The 17,856-nt window shown below is 35.1% G+C and overlaps 1 protein-coding gene across 3 annotated transcripts in view; it reads right to left on the bottom strand.

Moving 5' to 3' along the window:
• The window catches only part of TNPO1 (transportin 1), a 97,381-nt gene that overhangs the window by 36,000 nt on the left and 43,525 nt on the right, over positions 1-17,856 (bottom strand). For all 3 annotated transcript variants that reach the window (XM_043591801.1, XM_043591779.1, XM_043591790.1), the window contains exons 4-8: positions 14,281-14,430; positions 10,469-10,575; positions 8,337-8,470; positions 4,521-4,602; positions 1,126-1,248 (exon numbers count right to left, since the gene is read on the bottom strand). In XM_043591801.1, coding sequence (XP_043447736.1) covers positions 1,126-1,248; positions 4,521-4,602; positions 8,337-8,470; positions 10,469-10,575; positions 14,281-14,430 — 596 coding nt within the window. The remainder of the gene's footprint in view (positions 1-1,125; positions 1,249-4,520; positions 4,603-8,336; positions 8,471-10,468; positions 10,576-14,280; positions 14,431-17,856) is intronic.

Genomic DNA, 17,856 nt, shown 5'->3' with positions numbered 1-17,856 from the left:
AAAAGATATGATAGGCCAACCCCTACTACATTCCATACCATGTCCTACTACCAAGCTCAGTATCGCTGAAGAATCGTAGAACTCTACGGTTCTACGCTGGCTTCCCAGCTATGACATGGCCCTAGCAAATGATAAAATAAAGGTCTTTAACTTTCTGGTTAGCTCCAGCTTTCACTAAACTCTCAACTAACTCCACCTGATTCTTCTAAGCACTTCAGAGAGAATAAGTTCATCAGAGAAAATGTACCTTATTCCCATTTAGTGCTGCTACATACCTTTATTTCTACAACGACCCTTCCATACACTTCAGAAAAGGACTGGCTGTGCACTATCAATGCTAGCCTTTTCCTAACAGGTCTTAGACCCCAACCTTTAAAAAAAAGATTTTCTCTCTAACATACAAAGGATCTAAATAACGTTCTCACACACTTGCCAAGCTATATACTACTCACACACAACTATATCCAATAATATGAAAACTAGGTGCTAGAGTTTGACACTAGCAGTACTGAGTACTGCCCAAACAAGTTATTTTGTTCTAATAATAATTTTACCTTGGTGCTATGTACTACTTCCTTTAAATATGGCTAATCTATGATCAACATACTCAGAATTTCCTAGTAAAATTATTTTAATTGCATAGGGATTGAAAGAGTCTTAAAAAAAAAACCAAAACTATAGCGATTATGTCTACTCAGAAATTTCACTGTTACCATAAATCACAAGTGGATCAGAATAACTTTACCAGTAATGGGTGGAAAACAAACACTGTAATTCCAAACTCCAATGACACAAGAATGTGCTACTTAATGTACCACAGTTTCAGTGATCACTTAGTCTAACCCATATCTGATAAACACAAATAATTAAAATATTTGCTAGTTACTCTGGTTAAAAGCCATCTATTCCTTTAAATAATTTTCCCTCTCTATACACATCTTAAATCTCATGAGAGAAAAGTCACCATAAAGATAACTTACAATTTTAAGGCCATAACTGTTTTCATTATTCACCCCAACAAATGTGTTAAATAAATTGTTAAATAAATTTGATATTATGCATTTTTATCTCAAGGATTTTCTTGGGGGAAAAATGAGGCGAGTGTCTTTAAGTTGTTTGTATTACCTCAACTATATTATGCATGTGAGGAAGCAGGCGATCCATTCGAACTTCAAGCAACATCACAAGTGCCCGGCACACATTTTTCCGTACCTCTGGTTCTTCATCACCAGCCAATGCAAAGAGGTTCTATTGCATGAGAAATTTTTCTCTTGTTAAGCATTTCAATGTATTAGAAAGGTTTATACATAATAACCAGTCATCTGTAAGTTGGTAACATTTAAAGAAACTCTAAGAAGGTACAAATAAAGATGGAATTAATTGGCCTGAAATATTAGGTTATTAACACAATTAATTAAATGTAGGATGATAATTGTCAAAACCCATGACTTTGGTAAATGACCTAAAGCCATTCTTTTGGAGACAGTATGATTGGTTGTGGGTTTTGTTTTTGTTTTTATGTTTATCTTTGAGATAGACAGAGAGAGAGAATGAACATGAGCAGGGGAGGGGCAGAGAGAGGGGGCGACAGAATTTGAAGCAGGTTCCTCGCTGTCAGCGCTAAGCATGACACGGGCCCACACTCAAACCCATGAACCATGAGGTCATGACCTGAACCAAAGTTGGCCACTTAACTGACTGAGCCACCCAGGTACCACTGATTGGGTATGTTTTAAGGTAATTTTAGTTTGTGCGAATAAAACCATGTCATTAGGATATGGGGCATTCATCTCCCTCACCCAGAAGAAAATCTTCAAAATACAATTTAATTTTCCTTCAAAATTACGGTCTGTCAAGAGATTATTTCTACCAATCCCAATTCTTAGGGTAGTAACAGGTACAAATTCTCTAAAAGTATCAATAACTGGGAAATGTATGCTGAGTTTCCAACAACTTAACCCCAAACTACTTATTGTTCTCCAAGCCAACTACTGAAAAATAGTAAAAGTAGCAATCAAGATTGTTTTCCCAAACAGGTTTGTCACCAAGGTGAGGGGGCAAAAAGCCTGAATAAACAACAGACTATTTCATTTAGTCTTCTCTAAGATGTTGTTATACAATTTTACAGATAAAGAAGTTTAGAAGTTACATAACTTGCTACCCAGGGGGCATCTGAATTTGGTTTTCATGGAATTTTAAGTCCAGATTCATTTCCTTATACCAACAAGCTATGTTATGTAGAGGTTGCAAAGTGGAGATATAAGCAGTAGAAACAGTAACCCTCCCCCATCTCATTCCTGAATTTTATCTACACATACACATGAATTATAATAAAAAGATTATTTAAAAAAATTTAACGTGGGGGAGCCTGGATGGCTTAGTCGATTCAAGCATCCCACTGTTGATCTTGGCTCAGGCCATCATCTCATGGTTTTCTGAGTTTGAGCCCCACATCAGGCTCTGTGCTGGTGGTGTGGAACCTGTCTGGAATTCTCTCTCTCTGCCCCTCCTCCACTCGTGCTGTGCCACCACCCCCCCACTCAAAATAAATAAACATTAAGAAAACTTCGATGTCCCACAATCTTTAAAAACAAAAAGCCAAAAAACAAAAAAGAAACAAAACCAAAACCAAAAGCCAGAGAAACATCTCCAAACAGATGAACTTGAAATCTTATTACAATGGATAAAACAAAGGAGAAGTTCAAATATCAAATGTGACAGTATGTGAAGTACTGATGTAGAATTTTAAAAACTTCGATCTTCGATTTCCCCAAGTTCTGCCTCTGCATCGGATGCTTTGAAACCTCTATAGTTCCTCTTTTCATCAGATAGATACATATTTTACACAGAGAATACTCCGACAGCATTGCTTATAGGTTCAATACACATTCTTCGTTAAATTTAATGTTGTCTTAAGTATGAGTATTTAGCTTTGCCAAGATAGGTCTTAGCCACATAATAGTAACTAATACACTTTTCAGTCAATATTGTCAGACTCAGCAGACCTAACACCTGCCCCTGATAAAAACAATAATTCAAGAAATAAATGATCCATTTCTTCATTTAGCAAATGGTTATCGAGGGCCTACTATGTGTCAGGTGCTTCCTATGGATGTTGACTGCTCTCGTAGGATGGAGAACTAGTTGAATCTTGTAGGATTATCAAGTAGGAAAGAACTGTTAAAATGGTAATGGAACACTAATGGAAAAGACTTTAAAATGTTGGGAGATGTTCTTGCTCCACTTGCTGAGTATGGTCCTGTGGAAATTTTGTTTTCTGAGGAAATTTAGTATCTTTTATTCTAAATTATATTTCTATATAAGATATTGGTGTATCTATCCCTGTTCCTGTTTTAAGCTATGAAATAGCTCTGGAATAGCAGGCTCTGTTCCAATTTAGTTACAGCAAGTATCTTTTTAACAGTCCAACAAGGTAAATTATTAGCCTCATTTTATAGAGAAGGTAATGGAAAACATGTTAAATAAAGTGCCCAAAGTTAGCAGCTGTGGAGCTGAGATTTGAACCCAGGCAGGCTGACGCCAGACCTTGAGATAATCCACTACCTTCTACACCAAACTAGACTGAAAACACCTTGAGGCATAACATTTATTTATGTATCTATCCCTAGCACCAAGCACAATGCCTAATTCACAGGACTCGGCAACATCCACTGAAGACTCGTGTTTTAGTTTCAACTTTTAAATGGCTAGAGGATCCTTATGGCTACTACTCATAGTCTACTGGTAAGATATGTTCAGAAAAAAGCTTGTCAATTTAAGTGATGAGGGAAAAGATGACACCATTTTCCCCTCCTTTCTTATAATTTCCCAACAAAAATTCAAGCAGGATGGCCTCTAAAATTTTTAATAGCTGGAAAGGAATGAACTATTATAATGAAAATAAAAGTGAAATGCTTAAGGAACTTTAACAACTTGTTTACAACTGTGGTGATCAAGCGGTAGCAGTTCTGAAAAAATCCTGTTCCTTAGGGTTCATGGCCAAAAAATAATGCTGTTGTTGCCTTTCTGCTTTTATCGAAAAGGTAAAAGGGCCTTTAGAAATGCTTGACGAGATTTAAAAGTCAATTTTTTCCATGACACCTCTAATTTTACCATGGAAACCAATGGAAAATGAAGCACCGTCCTTTTAGTCTATGCCTTCAGATTCTTTATCAAGTTAAGATGATTCAAACTCACCAATGTTTCATGTTTCAAATACTGCAAAATAGCTGGGAGACTTAATTTACATTTGGAATTTGAATAGTATATTCAAACAAAAAATTTGATAAAATTTGACAAACAAAATACTCAAGATATTAAACACCCAAATTCCATAATTGATGTTTGTATCGTTAAAAAAAAAAAAAATCAGTAATAGAGGAAAAGTGCTTTTATTTTTAGTTAACAAAAATCACAAAGTCTACACTGTATCCAATTTTAATACTATCAAATAATTTAACATTTTCTAACTTTCCCAAAAGCAAATGGGGGTGGGGGGAAGGGGAGAGAGACAATCTTACCTCGATAAAAGAATCAATGTGCAACATCAGAGCTTGAGTCCTACTGATGATAAACTGATTGACACATGCAACAGCGTGAGACCTAGAAACAAAATTTAACATTTAACACATGCTCACTGCAGCATTTTCTATTTACAGAAGATTGACAAGAACTTAAATACTCCTCGGTAAAAAAAATTATGGTGTATGTAGAACCATAAATGTATGTATTTATATATATATGGCACACACATATATGTATACACACCCTGAAAAGAATGAGTCAAACTCTTTGTGTAGCTCACACAGAGTATGAATCTTAAATGAAAAACGCAGGGTGCAGAACATTAGTACTTCTCTGAAAGTGGAGAGACTCAAAAAGGACATGTGCATATTTTTAATAGTGGATACCTCTGAACAGTGGGACGGTGGGCAGAGGCATAATGGATATATATAAGGGGTACACATTCCTTTAAAACTAAAGACATAGTCAACTCAATGCCATAGCAACTCCTAATGGCACTACCTGTAAAAATATACCCATAATCCAATCACTTCTTAACCACCTTCACTTCTTCCCTAGTCCAAGCCATGATTTCCTATGAGGATTCCTCCAATAAGATCACATTATACCCTTGTTCAGATTTCTCCAATAAAACACAATCTATATTCTCTACAAAAGATCAAATGGTAATATTTTAAGATTTGTGGGTCACATAAGACCTCTGTGGCACGTTCACCCCCACCCCCAAACATAACCTTTTTAAGTATAAAATCATTCTTAATTCATATGTTATGGGCTCAATTTGGCCCCATGGGTCACAGTTTGCTGACTATTGGCCTAGACATTCCACTACAGTGTGGTTACTCCCTACGTTTCCTAGTATGATGCTAAGTTTTCTTTTTTGGTCAGTGTAAAAGGCTTGTTCCTAACTCTAGGACCTTTATACTTGTTCCCGGTCTTAAATGTCTTTCCCCTTGACCTTTCAAAGATGTGTTACTTTACTTTGTTCAGAATCTCTACACAAATGTTACCTGTACAGTGAAACTTCTATGTAAAATACCTCTAAGCCCTTACTCTCATTTTTCCACAGTACTTATCATGAAACTATAGTTTTTTTTCTGTCTGCCTCTTCTTCTGATAACCCAAGAGAAAAAGGTGACAGAAGAAGGTACCAGATACCCAATAAACCTATGACAAGATATTCAACATAACCAATGACACAGAAATAACCATCAAGCTGATAATGAAACACAATTTTCTATTTGGCAAAAATTAAAATACATGACAATACTAAATGCAGAATATACGCATCCAGAGAAACTTTTCCTTTGTTAATAGAAAGTATGAATTGATGCAAACGCCCTGGAAAAGTTTGGGGTTCTTTCCTTGTTTTATGTGCCCAGTGTCTTAGAAATTCCTCCCCAAAGACTTTACATCTTCCTAGAAACTCTTGCAAATAGACAAAAGGAGACAAGCAAATGTTTTCAACAGCACTATCCACACTAGCAAGTACCTGGAAGCCACCCAAAGGCTAAGGGGGGGGGTTCAAGGGGAAGACCATGAATAAATTGTGTAAACCTCGTATGAGGTACTATACAGTTGTCAAAACAAATGAGCTATAATGACAAAATATGGACGAATCCTAGCAAAATATTAAATTTAAAAAGTCACCAAAGATTAAGTTCAGTAAAATACTATTTATAAAGTTAAAAACACATACAGATATATATATATGTGTATATATATATATATATATATATACATTTTTTTACATATCATATATATTTTCAATAATTGTTTTTTTAACAATCCAAGGGAAGGGTCAAGTCAGGATTAGATGTAGGTTGCTGTCAAGACCTTAGCTTTCATTCTGGATGGTAGATTGGAGTGCTTATTATTAAAAATAACTAATATGTAACTAAAGACTAAATGCAAGTGGGCCAAGATGAGAAGGTCATGAGCTAAGAATGATAACCCAACTTTGTGTATTTCTGGTAGGATTTATAAAAAATCAAGTGGCTCTGATTTTTCAATTGCTTAATCCTGTAATGGATAAAACTATAATCCTTTGCCTCATTCTATATTCTCAAAGTTCAGCAGTTATTTTGAGATGGAAAACCACTTTTAATAGTACATAAAAAATCAGTTAAACTGTATAAATAAGGCGTTAAACAATAATATAGAATAAAACATAAAGATGAAGCTTAACGTGTTGCTAAAATACATAGCAAATACATTTACCCAAATACATGTTAAAGTGAAGAAAAAATTTTAATGGTATGTACAACAGAATCTCAAATGGGTAGTAATGAAGAGTCACTAAACAGAAACATTTCTATATTACTGAAGTCCACCTAGTCAAGTTTTAAACAAATGTCCACCCACAAAAACGTACTAAAATTACAAAACACTGTTATATCTAGTAATGGTATGCCAATTGCCAGGAATATGCTTTTTGGGTTTTTCTGTTTTTCTTTCAATTGTTAAGAATTGGGTCACAAAAAAAGTGACTTTCTTAGGAGTAAAGAAAAATATGCAAATAACTATACCTTTCTTCATCACCTTAGTTGAAAGATTAAGAGGAGAAGACTTCCTAGGGAACATGAACTCAGTTAACTATGTCAGGAAGAGTAAAATGTCATTATTTGTTTGCATGACACTACCATAAATTAAGCACCTATTAAGTTTCCACTGTGAGAACACTGTATTAAGTACGACTTACGATGAAAAGTAATTAAAATTAGATCGAGATAAAGGAAAAAGAAATAAAGAATTTAAGCAAGAAAAAGATTCCTGATTACCCTCTGGTCACATTGTTGAAATGAGAATCCTTCAGAATACAGCTTGGAATCTTGGAATAAACTCCAATGAACATCTAAACAGTTATAGCCTATGCATAAAGTTCATGCAGCTGGATATCTCTGCCTCTGGGATCCTGCACAATTTCTACTTTAAATAGTAATATGGTGTTTGATCATTCTACCTAAAAGCATGAAGCACTGACAATGGGAAACAATAAAAATCAGAGCAACTGACAATCAGAAAAGCACTGACTTTTCCATACTAATGATAAGCAAAAGACAAAAGGAGAATTACTTGCAGAAAGCAAAAAGAAAAATACAAAAAACACAAAAAAACGAGTAGAGCAGCCTGGGGAACTTTTGGTGAAGTTACAGGAGTCTCACACACCTCAAAAGTGTGAAAGCATCATGATAATTATAGCTCAACAGGACAAGTGATGATAATCAAGTTACTCAAAGGCTAATATTCCAAAATATTTCAACAACTATATGCTAGGCACTGCTCAAGGAACTAGGGATATAACAGGAAAACAAAGCAGGCCAAGGTTAACTTGTGGCCAATTGGCCCTACTGATCTGAGTGTACTCAAAAATTCTTCTACCTTCACGCTCAAAGTGTTTTAAATTAGATGTAAAACGCTTAAACTGAAATTACTAAATAATTCAGATGTCGTATTGGAGCAATTTTTACCACAAAGCTGCAAATGAAGGTACCTGTACTTGGCAAGATTCATAAATTAAAACAAAAACAACATGACAACATCCCCAAAACACAATGACTTTCAGCCTTACACAAAGGATCTTTGAAGCATACCATCTAGAAGGTAGAGAACTATCGTATTGGATGAAAATTTCATCAGATAAAGTTCACATTTCATGTGTTTTGCTATGAAAGGAGTACATTTCAACTACTGAAGTTCACCTTTGTGGAATATCAGCATCTTCTGCCAATCACACAAATATTAGGTAATGGAAAATGAGAGTGGTCAGGCTTACAGTTTACAAATTAATTTGATACTGGCTACACAGATACCTTATTTTTGGACTACTGTGCTTGAAGAACTGTAAAAACTTGGGGATCATGATGTTGAGAGGACGATCTAAAACATCACTATCTAAAATCTCAGCAGAATCTTCACAGATCTTCTGAAGGGCACCAAATGCTCCCTGTGAAAGATATTTAAATTATTACAATTAATTAAAAGTGACGCCATTTTATTTTTAATGTTTATTTTTGAGATAGAGACAGAGCACAAGTGGGGGGAGAGGGGGCGGGGCAGAGAAAGAGGGAGACACAGAATTCGAAGCAGGCTCTAGGCTCTGAGCTGTCAGCACAGAGCCTGACAGAGGGCTTGAACCCAAAGACCATAAGATGATGACCTAAGCCGAAGTCGAACGCTTAACCAACTGAGCCACCCAGGTGCCCCATAAATGAAGCCATTTTAAAAGCAAACTGAAGAATATTGACTAATTTGTATGAATGTTTTCAGCTCTCATAAAACCCATAAATTTAGTCATCAATTTTAATACAGAAATCATTTTACCATTGAAGTATCTAAAATCTTAGCTTAAACATAATAGTACATTTTTATCCTAGCATTTAATGACTTAAAATTAAAGGATATTTTGGTTGGGAGGGACTGTAATAAATATTATCTAACTGAAAAAGCTCACTTCTCCTGAAATATTCTTTTCAATTTTAGGTCAAAAAGAAGTCTTAATATGTTTTAAAAATTACTTATATGTAAAACCATTCATTGGGTAATGGTGACAAAACATGGTAAACGGGCAAAAAATTCAAATTAGCAACTATTTCCCTACATCCATTTTACACCAAAGGGGTTAACCTAGAGCTCCTGCCAGTACACAACATGCAACCTACTAACCACCTTGAACATCTCATTTATTGCTTGTAATTCCATCGGGAGCAGACACCTGGTACTTACTTTCCTCGTACAATTAATAGAAGAATACTTTCTCTTTAAAATATGACTTATGGGAGTGCCTAGGTGGCTCAGTCGGTTAAGTGTCCAACTCCTGGTTTCTGCTCAGGTTGTGATCTCAAGTTTGTGGGTTCAAGCCCCGCACTATCAGCGCAGAGCCAGCTTGGGATCTCCTCTCTGCCCCTTCCCCCGCTCACGTCCTCTCCCCCTCTCTCAAAATAAATATTTAAAATACGACTTCTATAGAAGCTCCATAATTTCATGATTACTGTAGTTTTAATTTTTTTATTCTTGGTAAGTGCTTTCTAAAATTTTGATCTCCTTTCGTGTTGTTACCACTATACCAAAGCATGATTTAAATTTTAATCAACTCTTACTTAATGGCTGAATACAATTACTATTTCAGTTCTTCTGTAATCTTACCAGTGTATTTCCAAGGCATTATTGGAAAATGTACATATGGGAAAGTACGTCTTTTTTGTTTTTGTTTTTAGGGAGGGAAAAGTGTGACTTTAAAGACCCCTCTGCTCACTCCCTCTCTCTCCAGTCCCTCCTTTTCCTCTTTCAGATCAGGCGACAAACTGCCAAGTCAAAAGGCCACCTGATTTTGTTAGGTTATTTCAGTGCTTGTCCTGTCTACGAGCAAGGCTTGCTTTCTTGAGAGGGAGAGGAGTCCCTGCCTTTGAAGAAGCAAAACACCTAAAATGGTTCCCATTCAAAACAGATTTCTACACAAATGGGAAGCCGGCTAATGAAAGAGATACATAAAATGAGGAATCCACACAGACTCCCTTTCCCATATGGAAAGGTTGCTGTTAATTTGATCAGTGAGTGGCAAACGAGATTATAATTACTACATGATAAAAACTAGATTACATACACTGTGGACATGTCATAAGAGGCACAGAAACAATCTAGAGAAAGCAAAAAAGTAATCATGGTTGGTAAATTTGGTAAATTTAAATCTATCTTTGAAAACTACTACACAGATTAAACAATTGCACTTTCTTGTAGGAATTATAGTAAAGAACCTTTATAACTTAACAGTCGTTATAGAAAACAGTAAGATAAATGGTCACTAATGTAAAGCAAAAGGGTAACTTGAAACTTCTAAGTTTTGAAGTTCTGTGTTTCATAGAATTATTGTTCTCAAGGGTTACAAATACACAACTAGATGAGAAAAACAGAGAAGAAAAAGTATGTAAGAAGCAAATTTCTTTACCTCACAAGTGTTGTAATCTTCAGAATCCAACAGGCTACAGAGTTTTGGTAAGAGGTCAGGCCAATTCTGCAATTCTCCCTTGGAGGCTATGGTTGTAATCAAAATACCTTGAAAGAAAACATACACATTTAGGAAATCTGACTGCATTATGTCAGATACTGCCATGTGAATGCACACATGCACACTCTTTCACTTAAATGCTTCAAATCAGCCCAGGACCTCCACACCATGTAAATAATAACGTTCACCCAGGACCTCCCTTTCCACAACAGCACACCTGTAGAAAAACCACAGCATAAATCAGATGTTTCTAATCTTATTTTCCAACACTTTGCCCTCTTTTGTATTTTAACAATTATCTGCACAAAAAGACTACTCTTTTTGTACTACAAAAAGGGCAACAACTACTGCTGCCCTGTTCTAACAATACCAGTAGTTCCCCTCATTAAAATTAAAGTTAACCCACAAAGATTGCTGAACTGGGCTACATTAAAATTAAGAATCTCTGCCCATCATATAATACCATTAAGAGATGAGAAAGCAAGGCTTGATTTTTTTTTTTTTTGCCAGTACATATACAGAAATACAATTGATTATTGATTTTTGGAATCTGTAATCTAGTTAAATTCACATATTGGTTTTAGATTTTTTTCCTAGATTCCTTAAAACTATGTAGTTAATAGTGTTTTTTGAATAAAAACAATTTTGCTTCTTCCTTTAAAAAAAAAAATTATAGTTAACCCTTGAACAATGCGGGGGGTTAGGGGCACTGGCTCCCCTCAGTCGAAAATCCACATATAACTGCTAACTCCCCAAAACTTAACTAATAGCCTACTGCTAACCGGAATCCTCAGTGATAACATAAACAGTTGACTAATATATACTTTGTGTATTACATGTATTGTACTGTTTTTACAAGTAAGCTACAGAAAAAAAAATGCTATGAAAATCATAATGAAAACACATTTAGAATACTCTATTGTATTTATTGAAAAAAGAAATTTAGCCTAAAAGCAGACGCATGCAGTTCAAATCTGTGTTCTTCAAGGGTCAAAAGTGTTCCTCTTTTACAGAGTAGAAAGAAATATACCAAAATGTGCTTAATCACTGGGTGATGAGTAGGAGTCTGTTAATTTCAAACAAAAATACATTAAGAAAGTTGCAATCTACTCTCTGACTTAAGCTAGGATCTCAGCCACAGACCATGGTAGGGACAGTGAAAGCAGATGAGCCATCAAGTGAAAACAATCCTGTGCCCAATAATCCCTCTGGTGTGGAAGACCCACACACTTCTCCAACAGTTCCCACTTACGGAACTGAATCAGTGTCAAAGTGACCTTGCATCTTGAAGGCTGAGGGGCACATGCTGACTGATTATGTCACCCTGACTAGACTGTTTCAACTGTGTTGTATAGATCAGTTGTGCTAGTTAATGAACTTGCAAATATACAAATACATAACACAAAAGTTTTGTTATACACGGTAATAATGCAGTAAGTTTTGTGTTAGTGTTTTCCTCTGCCCTAGCAAATTTAACATAAGATAATACAGGATGTTTGATGATTTAGATCTTTTAGTACCATAAGATCTGTATAAACACTGACAGTAGGTGAATTACAAGTACTCCAAACTTCAAAGTACTAATTTGTAAAAGTGAAGGAAAAAAAAGTGTTCTCTTGTTACTTTGAGAAGTGAGATATGCAAACAAAATGCCTGGCACATAATAAATACAGTAAGTACTCAATGATCATTACCGTAGTAAATTCTACAGTTTGGGCGTATAAACAGTTTTTCAATTTTCCACTGTTAGTTTTGAGGATGTTGCTCTCAATGGCAAAGAGCTAAAAAATGTAAAGTTGTTGGTCAATATGTACTCTGCACTAAAAAAATTCTAAATTATATGGTAAGGTCATCAATGTATTGATAGCATTTAATATGTAAGAAGTGAGGGAGAGAGAAAGCTCTGGATCTGCCTCAACAAAGCCAACCATGTCTTAAAACAAGCAGTAATAAAAATTAAATGCCAGCCTACAATTTGGCACTGACAGATTGCTGACATTCGTTACTTCTGCTAGAAAAGCATTAAATGGTCAAAGACCAACAAATTCAAATTTAACTGGCCCATATAATTTCAACCACTCCCAAAAAATCTTCTAATGCCTAGCATCCCAGTAAAAAGCGAAAAATTGTAATTCTCAGTGTATATAGCAAAGGTGGGAATGAAAATTTGTATACTTAGCAAAACCTATTAAAATTTTAAATGCTTAAACACCACACTTTGACCCAGTAATGCTACATCTATGAATTCATTCTACAGAAACGTTCCCACATTGTTGAAACACAAATGACAGTCACTAAAATAATAAAATTATAAACCAACCATATGTTCTTAAACAAGAGAAATAATTTTATATTTGCTTAAAGAATTATCACAGTCAGTGCAACGTAGTTTTTTCAAATAAACTTCCTTGGCAAGATTCCTAATATGTACTGTGAAGATTTAAAAAATTTTTAAAGTCTGGCATACACTCACCATTCTTTTTACCAGTGTCAAGAGCTGGCAGAGCATTGGAAAGGCATAGGAGGGTCCATCAGAATAAACTAGGGATTCCCTTTTGTCAAAACAGAAATGACCTCTACCCATCCCATGTAAAATCAGTGTGCATAATGTGCATACTTAAGATGTTAATATTTTGAGAGAAGCCACAGAGCCTTTGGTTATTTTAAGTAAAAGATGAACTGGGCACTTTTCAAACCCATGAAACAAAAAATACAAAAGTAGAGAACTTTTAATGAAAATGACTGAATCATTATGGAAGTTCTCAGTAACCAATTTCCATTCAACCAACCTGCTAGATTAACAGAAGCTTTCCATTTCTAGGTCCTTGTAAAATTGAGCTGCTTAAGCCCCATAGCATACTGAACACTGCCCATTACTAGGCCCCTCTAGAGTCCACCTGCCTAGTTCTGCTTCCACGAACTGATGTTACCAATAGTCAGTTGTGTTCACTCCCAAACCTATTTACACCAGCTATAATTAAAAAATTAAACATCTTAATTCAATAAACGGATAGTCGTTCTTTCACTCAAGCTGAACACTCTGAAAAGACTAAAAAAACTGCTGTAATTAGACAAAGCAAATATTAAAAACAAGAGTAGAACATAATAAGATTTAAGGTCCCATTCTTACGTTGTTTTAATAAAATTTCCTTTCCGTGTAAAGAAAGCTTCCATGCATTACACAAGGAAGCCAGGTAACAAGGAACGCAAGCAAAAGGCAGTGATCCTACATTAACACCATTTGTTAATGCCCCATTTTAACCAACTTTGATTAAACCAACCACCAGTGAGTATGGTCTCACTAAATAAGGGATTTTACTATAATAAATAATATTACTTCCAAAGCATTTAGAAGTGGCAATGAAAAATTCCTCCCCTCCCTCACAATTCAACATGAAATGGGTAACAAAAATTCCTACAGAAATAGTCTATCATCTCGGGGCACCCGGGTGGCTCAGTCAGTTGAGTGTCTGACTTCAGCTCAGGTCATGATCTCTCGGTTCGTGGGTTCGAGTCCCGTGTCAGGCTCTGTGCTGACAGCTCAGAGCCTGGAGCCTGCTGCAGATTCAGTGTCTCCCTCTCTCCCTGCCCCTCCCCTGCTCACGAGCTCTCTCGCTCTCTCAAAAATAAACATTTAAAAAGAAAATTAATAAAAAAACCAAAAAATAAAGCTGAAAAAAAAAACAGCCTATCATCTCAAAAAACCACCCAGTTACAAACAGAATAAGCAAAACTGTAACAGTATAACTTACCTACAGTGGCTCTAATCAGAGGAGAGGAGTCACCAATATTGTTTAAACATTCACTCTTAATAAAGTCTGTTACACCATTTGGAAAGTTCTGAAAATGTGCTTTCACGTTATTCTTCAAAATGAGACCACTCAATGATCTTGTGGGTTCGTCTGTAATAAAATATTATTGAGTTTCAAAGTAGTTTTCATTTCAAAATGTATCAAGGACGCTAACTTTTAAAATACTCCTACTCAAAAATTGATTGCAACGTTCCAATAATTTTGCTATAACCAGGAAAAAAGTATCATAAATAATTATCAAAAGACTAGCTCCATGATTTGTAGTTCAGGGTTTCTCAACCTTGGCATGGACATTGTGGCTCAGATAATTCTTTATCGGGTGCTGTCCTGTGCATCCTATGACGTTGAGCAGTACCCCTGACCATAGATGCCAGTATTACCTTTCCAAGTTGTAACAAAAATGTTTCCAGATAATGTCTGGAATGTTGCAGGGGTGGGGTGGGTGGCAAGGGAGGACCAAATTGCACTTGGTTGAGAACCACTGACTTAAAAAGTTAATTTAGTTTACATAGGGCCACTGCACACAAGTTTTATTGGGACCTGATATAAACATCAAATTACAGATCTCAAAGTATTAGTGACTAAAAATATCTATTAAAAAAATTAAGTCGACAAAAAATACGGGATCACCTTCACATACAAATAAGTGACGTTCATTTATATCATGTTTTTCACTTGACTCTGAGCTAAAAAAAAAAAAAAAAAAAGGGTAAAACAATTTTAAAACTTCCAGAAGTTAAATACAATTTACATTAAAACATTTAGTCCAAAGCTGGGTGTTAACAAATTTTTAAGAAGAAATTTAACACTAGTAGAATGTAATTGATGCTTTACCAACTGACATCACCACCAATATTAGCAATAGTTAGGATCTTCTGAATGCTTATTTGGTACTAAACACTGCTAAGTGCATTCCAAATAGTGTGCTTTTAATCCTCAGAACCCCATGAGACAGGAATTATTATCCCACTGCACAAATGAAGAAACTGAGGGCTCTGCCAAAGTCACACAAGGCTATTAAGTGAGGAAGTCAAAATATGAACCTCAGGAGTCTGGCTCAAGTCTACACTTGATGCATTCTACAGTATCACCCTCCTCAAAGGACTGGAAGACATGAAGTTGTGGTGAATAGAATATGCTATTACAGCACTACTGTTTTACACACGTTATTTAAAAAAATAAAATAGCTGTGGGTTGCCTGGGTGGCTTAGGGTTAAGTGTTCGACTTTGATTTGGGCTCAAGTCATGATCTCAGGGTTCCTGAGTTCAAGCCCCATGTCAGGTCTGTGCTGGCAGCATGAAGCCTACTTGGGATTCCTTCTCTCTCAAAGTAAATAAACATGAAAAAATAAATAAGTAAAATACCATGAGCTTGTTCTAGTTTGTAGCATGCTGCCATCATCTGATTGGCACTGAAATATTAAAGGGTGAAGCATATGGAGAGGCAAAAGGATAGCAAAATTTCTTTGCTCATAAACCCCACTCAGGCCATCGCAGTAATACAGGCTAAAAGCTTTTGTCACCATCTAGTAACTTCTTTCTGGTTTCAATTACAACCCATTCCAATGAGTAAGTTAAAATGAAACAAAAACACTTCTAAATTCACTTGCAAGTTTAAAACTGCCATATAATAAATGAATAGCCAGATATTTAACTTCGACAAGCAATAATCCTTTTTGTCTTGTTAGCCCTTAATAATTCAGTCAGATAGTTTTAATTCAAATAACATATTTGTTTATAATACACACTATCATTCTTACAATAAATGATACAAGATGAGTTTTAATAGGCTACAACACAAGGTAGAAGTGATTTAAAATTAAAAATATAAAGCATTCTATATTAAAATATTTATCTTCATTAACATAAAAAATATCCTCTCTCCTAAATGCATTAAGAGCCACTGATCATCCATTTCTTTTTTTTTTTTAAAGTTAAGGCTTTATTTTACTGGGCCTCAATTTGTTGATTTGTACAGCGAGGGAATTAGATGAGCTTATCTCTGAGGTCTCTTCCAGATCTAAAATTTTCCTCCATGATTCAGAGTAAACAAATTCACAAGAGAAATGGTGAAAAGATTACTAAATAAGCATTTCCACTTCAAGATGTTATTTACGTTCCTTCACTAATAGGATGATCCCAATGCCAGGTTTTTCTTTAAATAGAAAATGGAATATAGCAAGCTCATGTCCCAAATAAATAAGGCACAAGAAATATTAACTGTTAAACAAATGTTAAGCTTCTATCGTGTCCTGTGAAAAATGGTGACTAATAAATTGGAGTTATATCCAACCGCTCGTGATTTGAATTGTTTGCTTTTAAAAATACTTATTTATTCTTAACATCTCAAAAAAGCTTTCAGAAAGAATATTTTAAACATCTTTAATATGTGGAACTTAGGATGTGCAGATGGACAGGACAGAGAATAGATGAACTGGTGAAAATAAATTTAAAATTTTCAAGTAAAACAATTAGTTTAGAAAAATTCATTTCCTAAATATAAAGTTCTTTAAAAAAATGAGTAACACTGACTTGATTACAAATTAGTATGTGGGAAAAATAAATTTCTATATTAAGAAACAAAGCATCAAGTACATTTATCAAACTAGGAATATTAGTTGCTTAATTTCAAGATATGCTGAAGGAATTTTCAGTTTCTTAAAACCCAGATTTAGAAAGTTTTAAAGTTGCCATTACATCCCTCAACCACAAATTAAAATCCCTAAAATTAACATTCAAAATTAATCTAAAAAAATTACTATACTGTATAAAAATATTAAATCTGATAAAAGTATTAAAATCTGTAAGATTAGGGAGATTTTACTACACATGAAGGCAATTAACCCACTAGAGCCTTGGATGTCTAACCCTTACAGACAAGACGGTCTGGCAGTCTAACACAGGGCATTATATAGCTGGAAAAAGTAAGACACGTAAAATCAGTGTCAGAATCAGTGTCAGAGTGTAAGACTTCCCAACTCCAAGTGCCCTGGTTTTTTTTTGTTTGTTTGTTTTTTAAATAATTGCACTATGGCTTCTGAAACACTGATCACTGAACAGGGTATAGTGCTTTCAAGTAGAGGCCAATCAGTTGCTTAATAATACGTATTTTCACGCCTTTTGTGTGTCTGACAATGTTCCAGGAAGAGAATCTTCAATATTCAGGTAACTCGATAAAAAACAGCTCACTACAATGTAAGTTCCATGAGGGCAGAAATTCTTATTTTTTTGTTCACTTTCATTGCCCCTGAGCCTGGAAATGAAATGGTGCTCAATAAATATTTGAGAAATGAATGAATAAAGTCTAGTGGGAAACACTGACATAATATACAATAAAATGACCATATCATTTAAAAATAAAACTAGTTTTCATGCTTTGAATTGCCACAAAAGTAATTTAAGTTTAAAATTATTGTAGACTGGGGGTGCCTGGGTGGCACAGTCAATTAAATGTCCAACTTCGGATTACGTCATGATCTTGTGGTGTGTTTGAAACCCATGTCAGGCTCTGTGCTG

Source organism: Prionailurus bengalensis, chromosome A1, assembly GCF_016509475.1.
Source record: "Prionailurus bengalensis isolate Pbe53 chromosome A1, Fcat_Pben_1.1_paternal_pri, whole genome shotgun sequence".
Lineage (NCBI taxonomy): Eukaryota > Metazoa > Chordata > Mammalia > Carnivora > Felidae > Prionailurus > Prionailurus bengalensis.
Note: the sequence above shows the minus strand (reverse complement) of the source record. Positions and strands in the feature narration are given on the sequence as shown.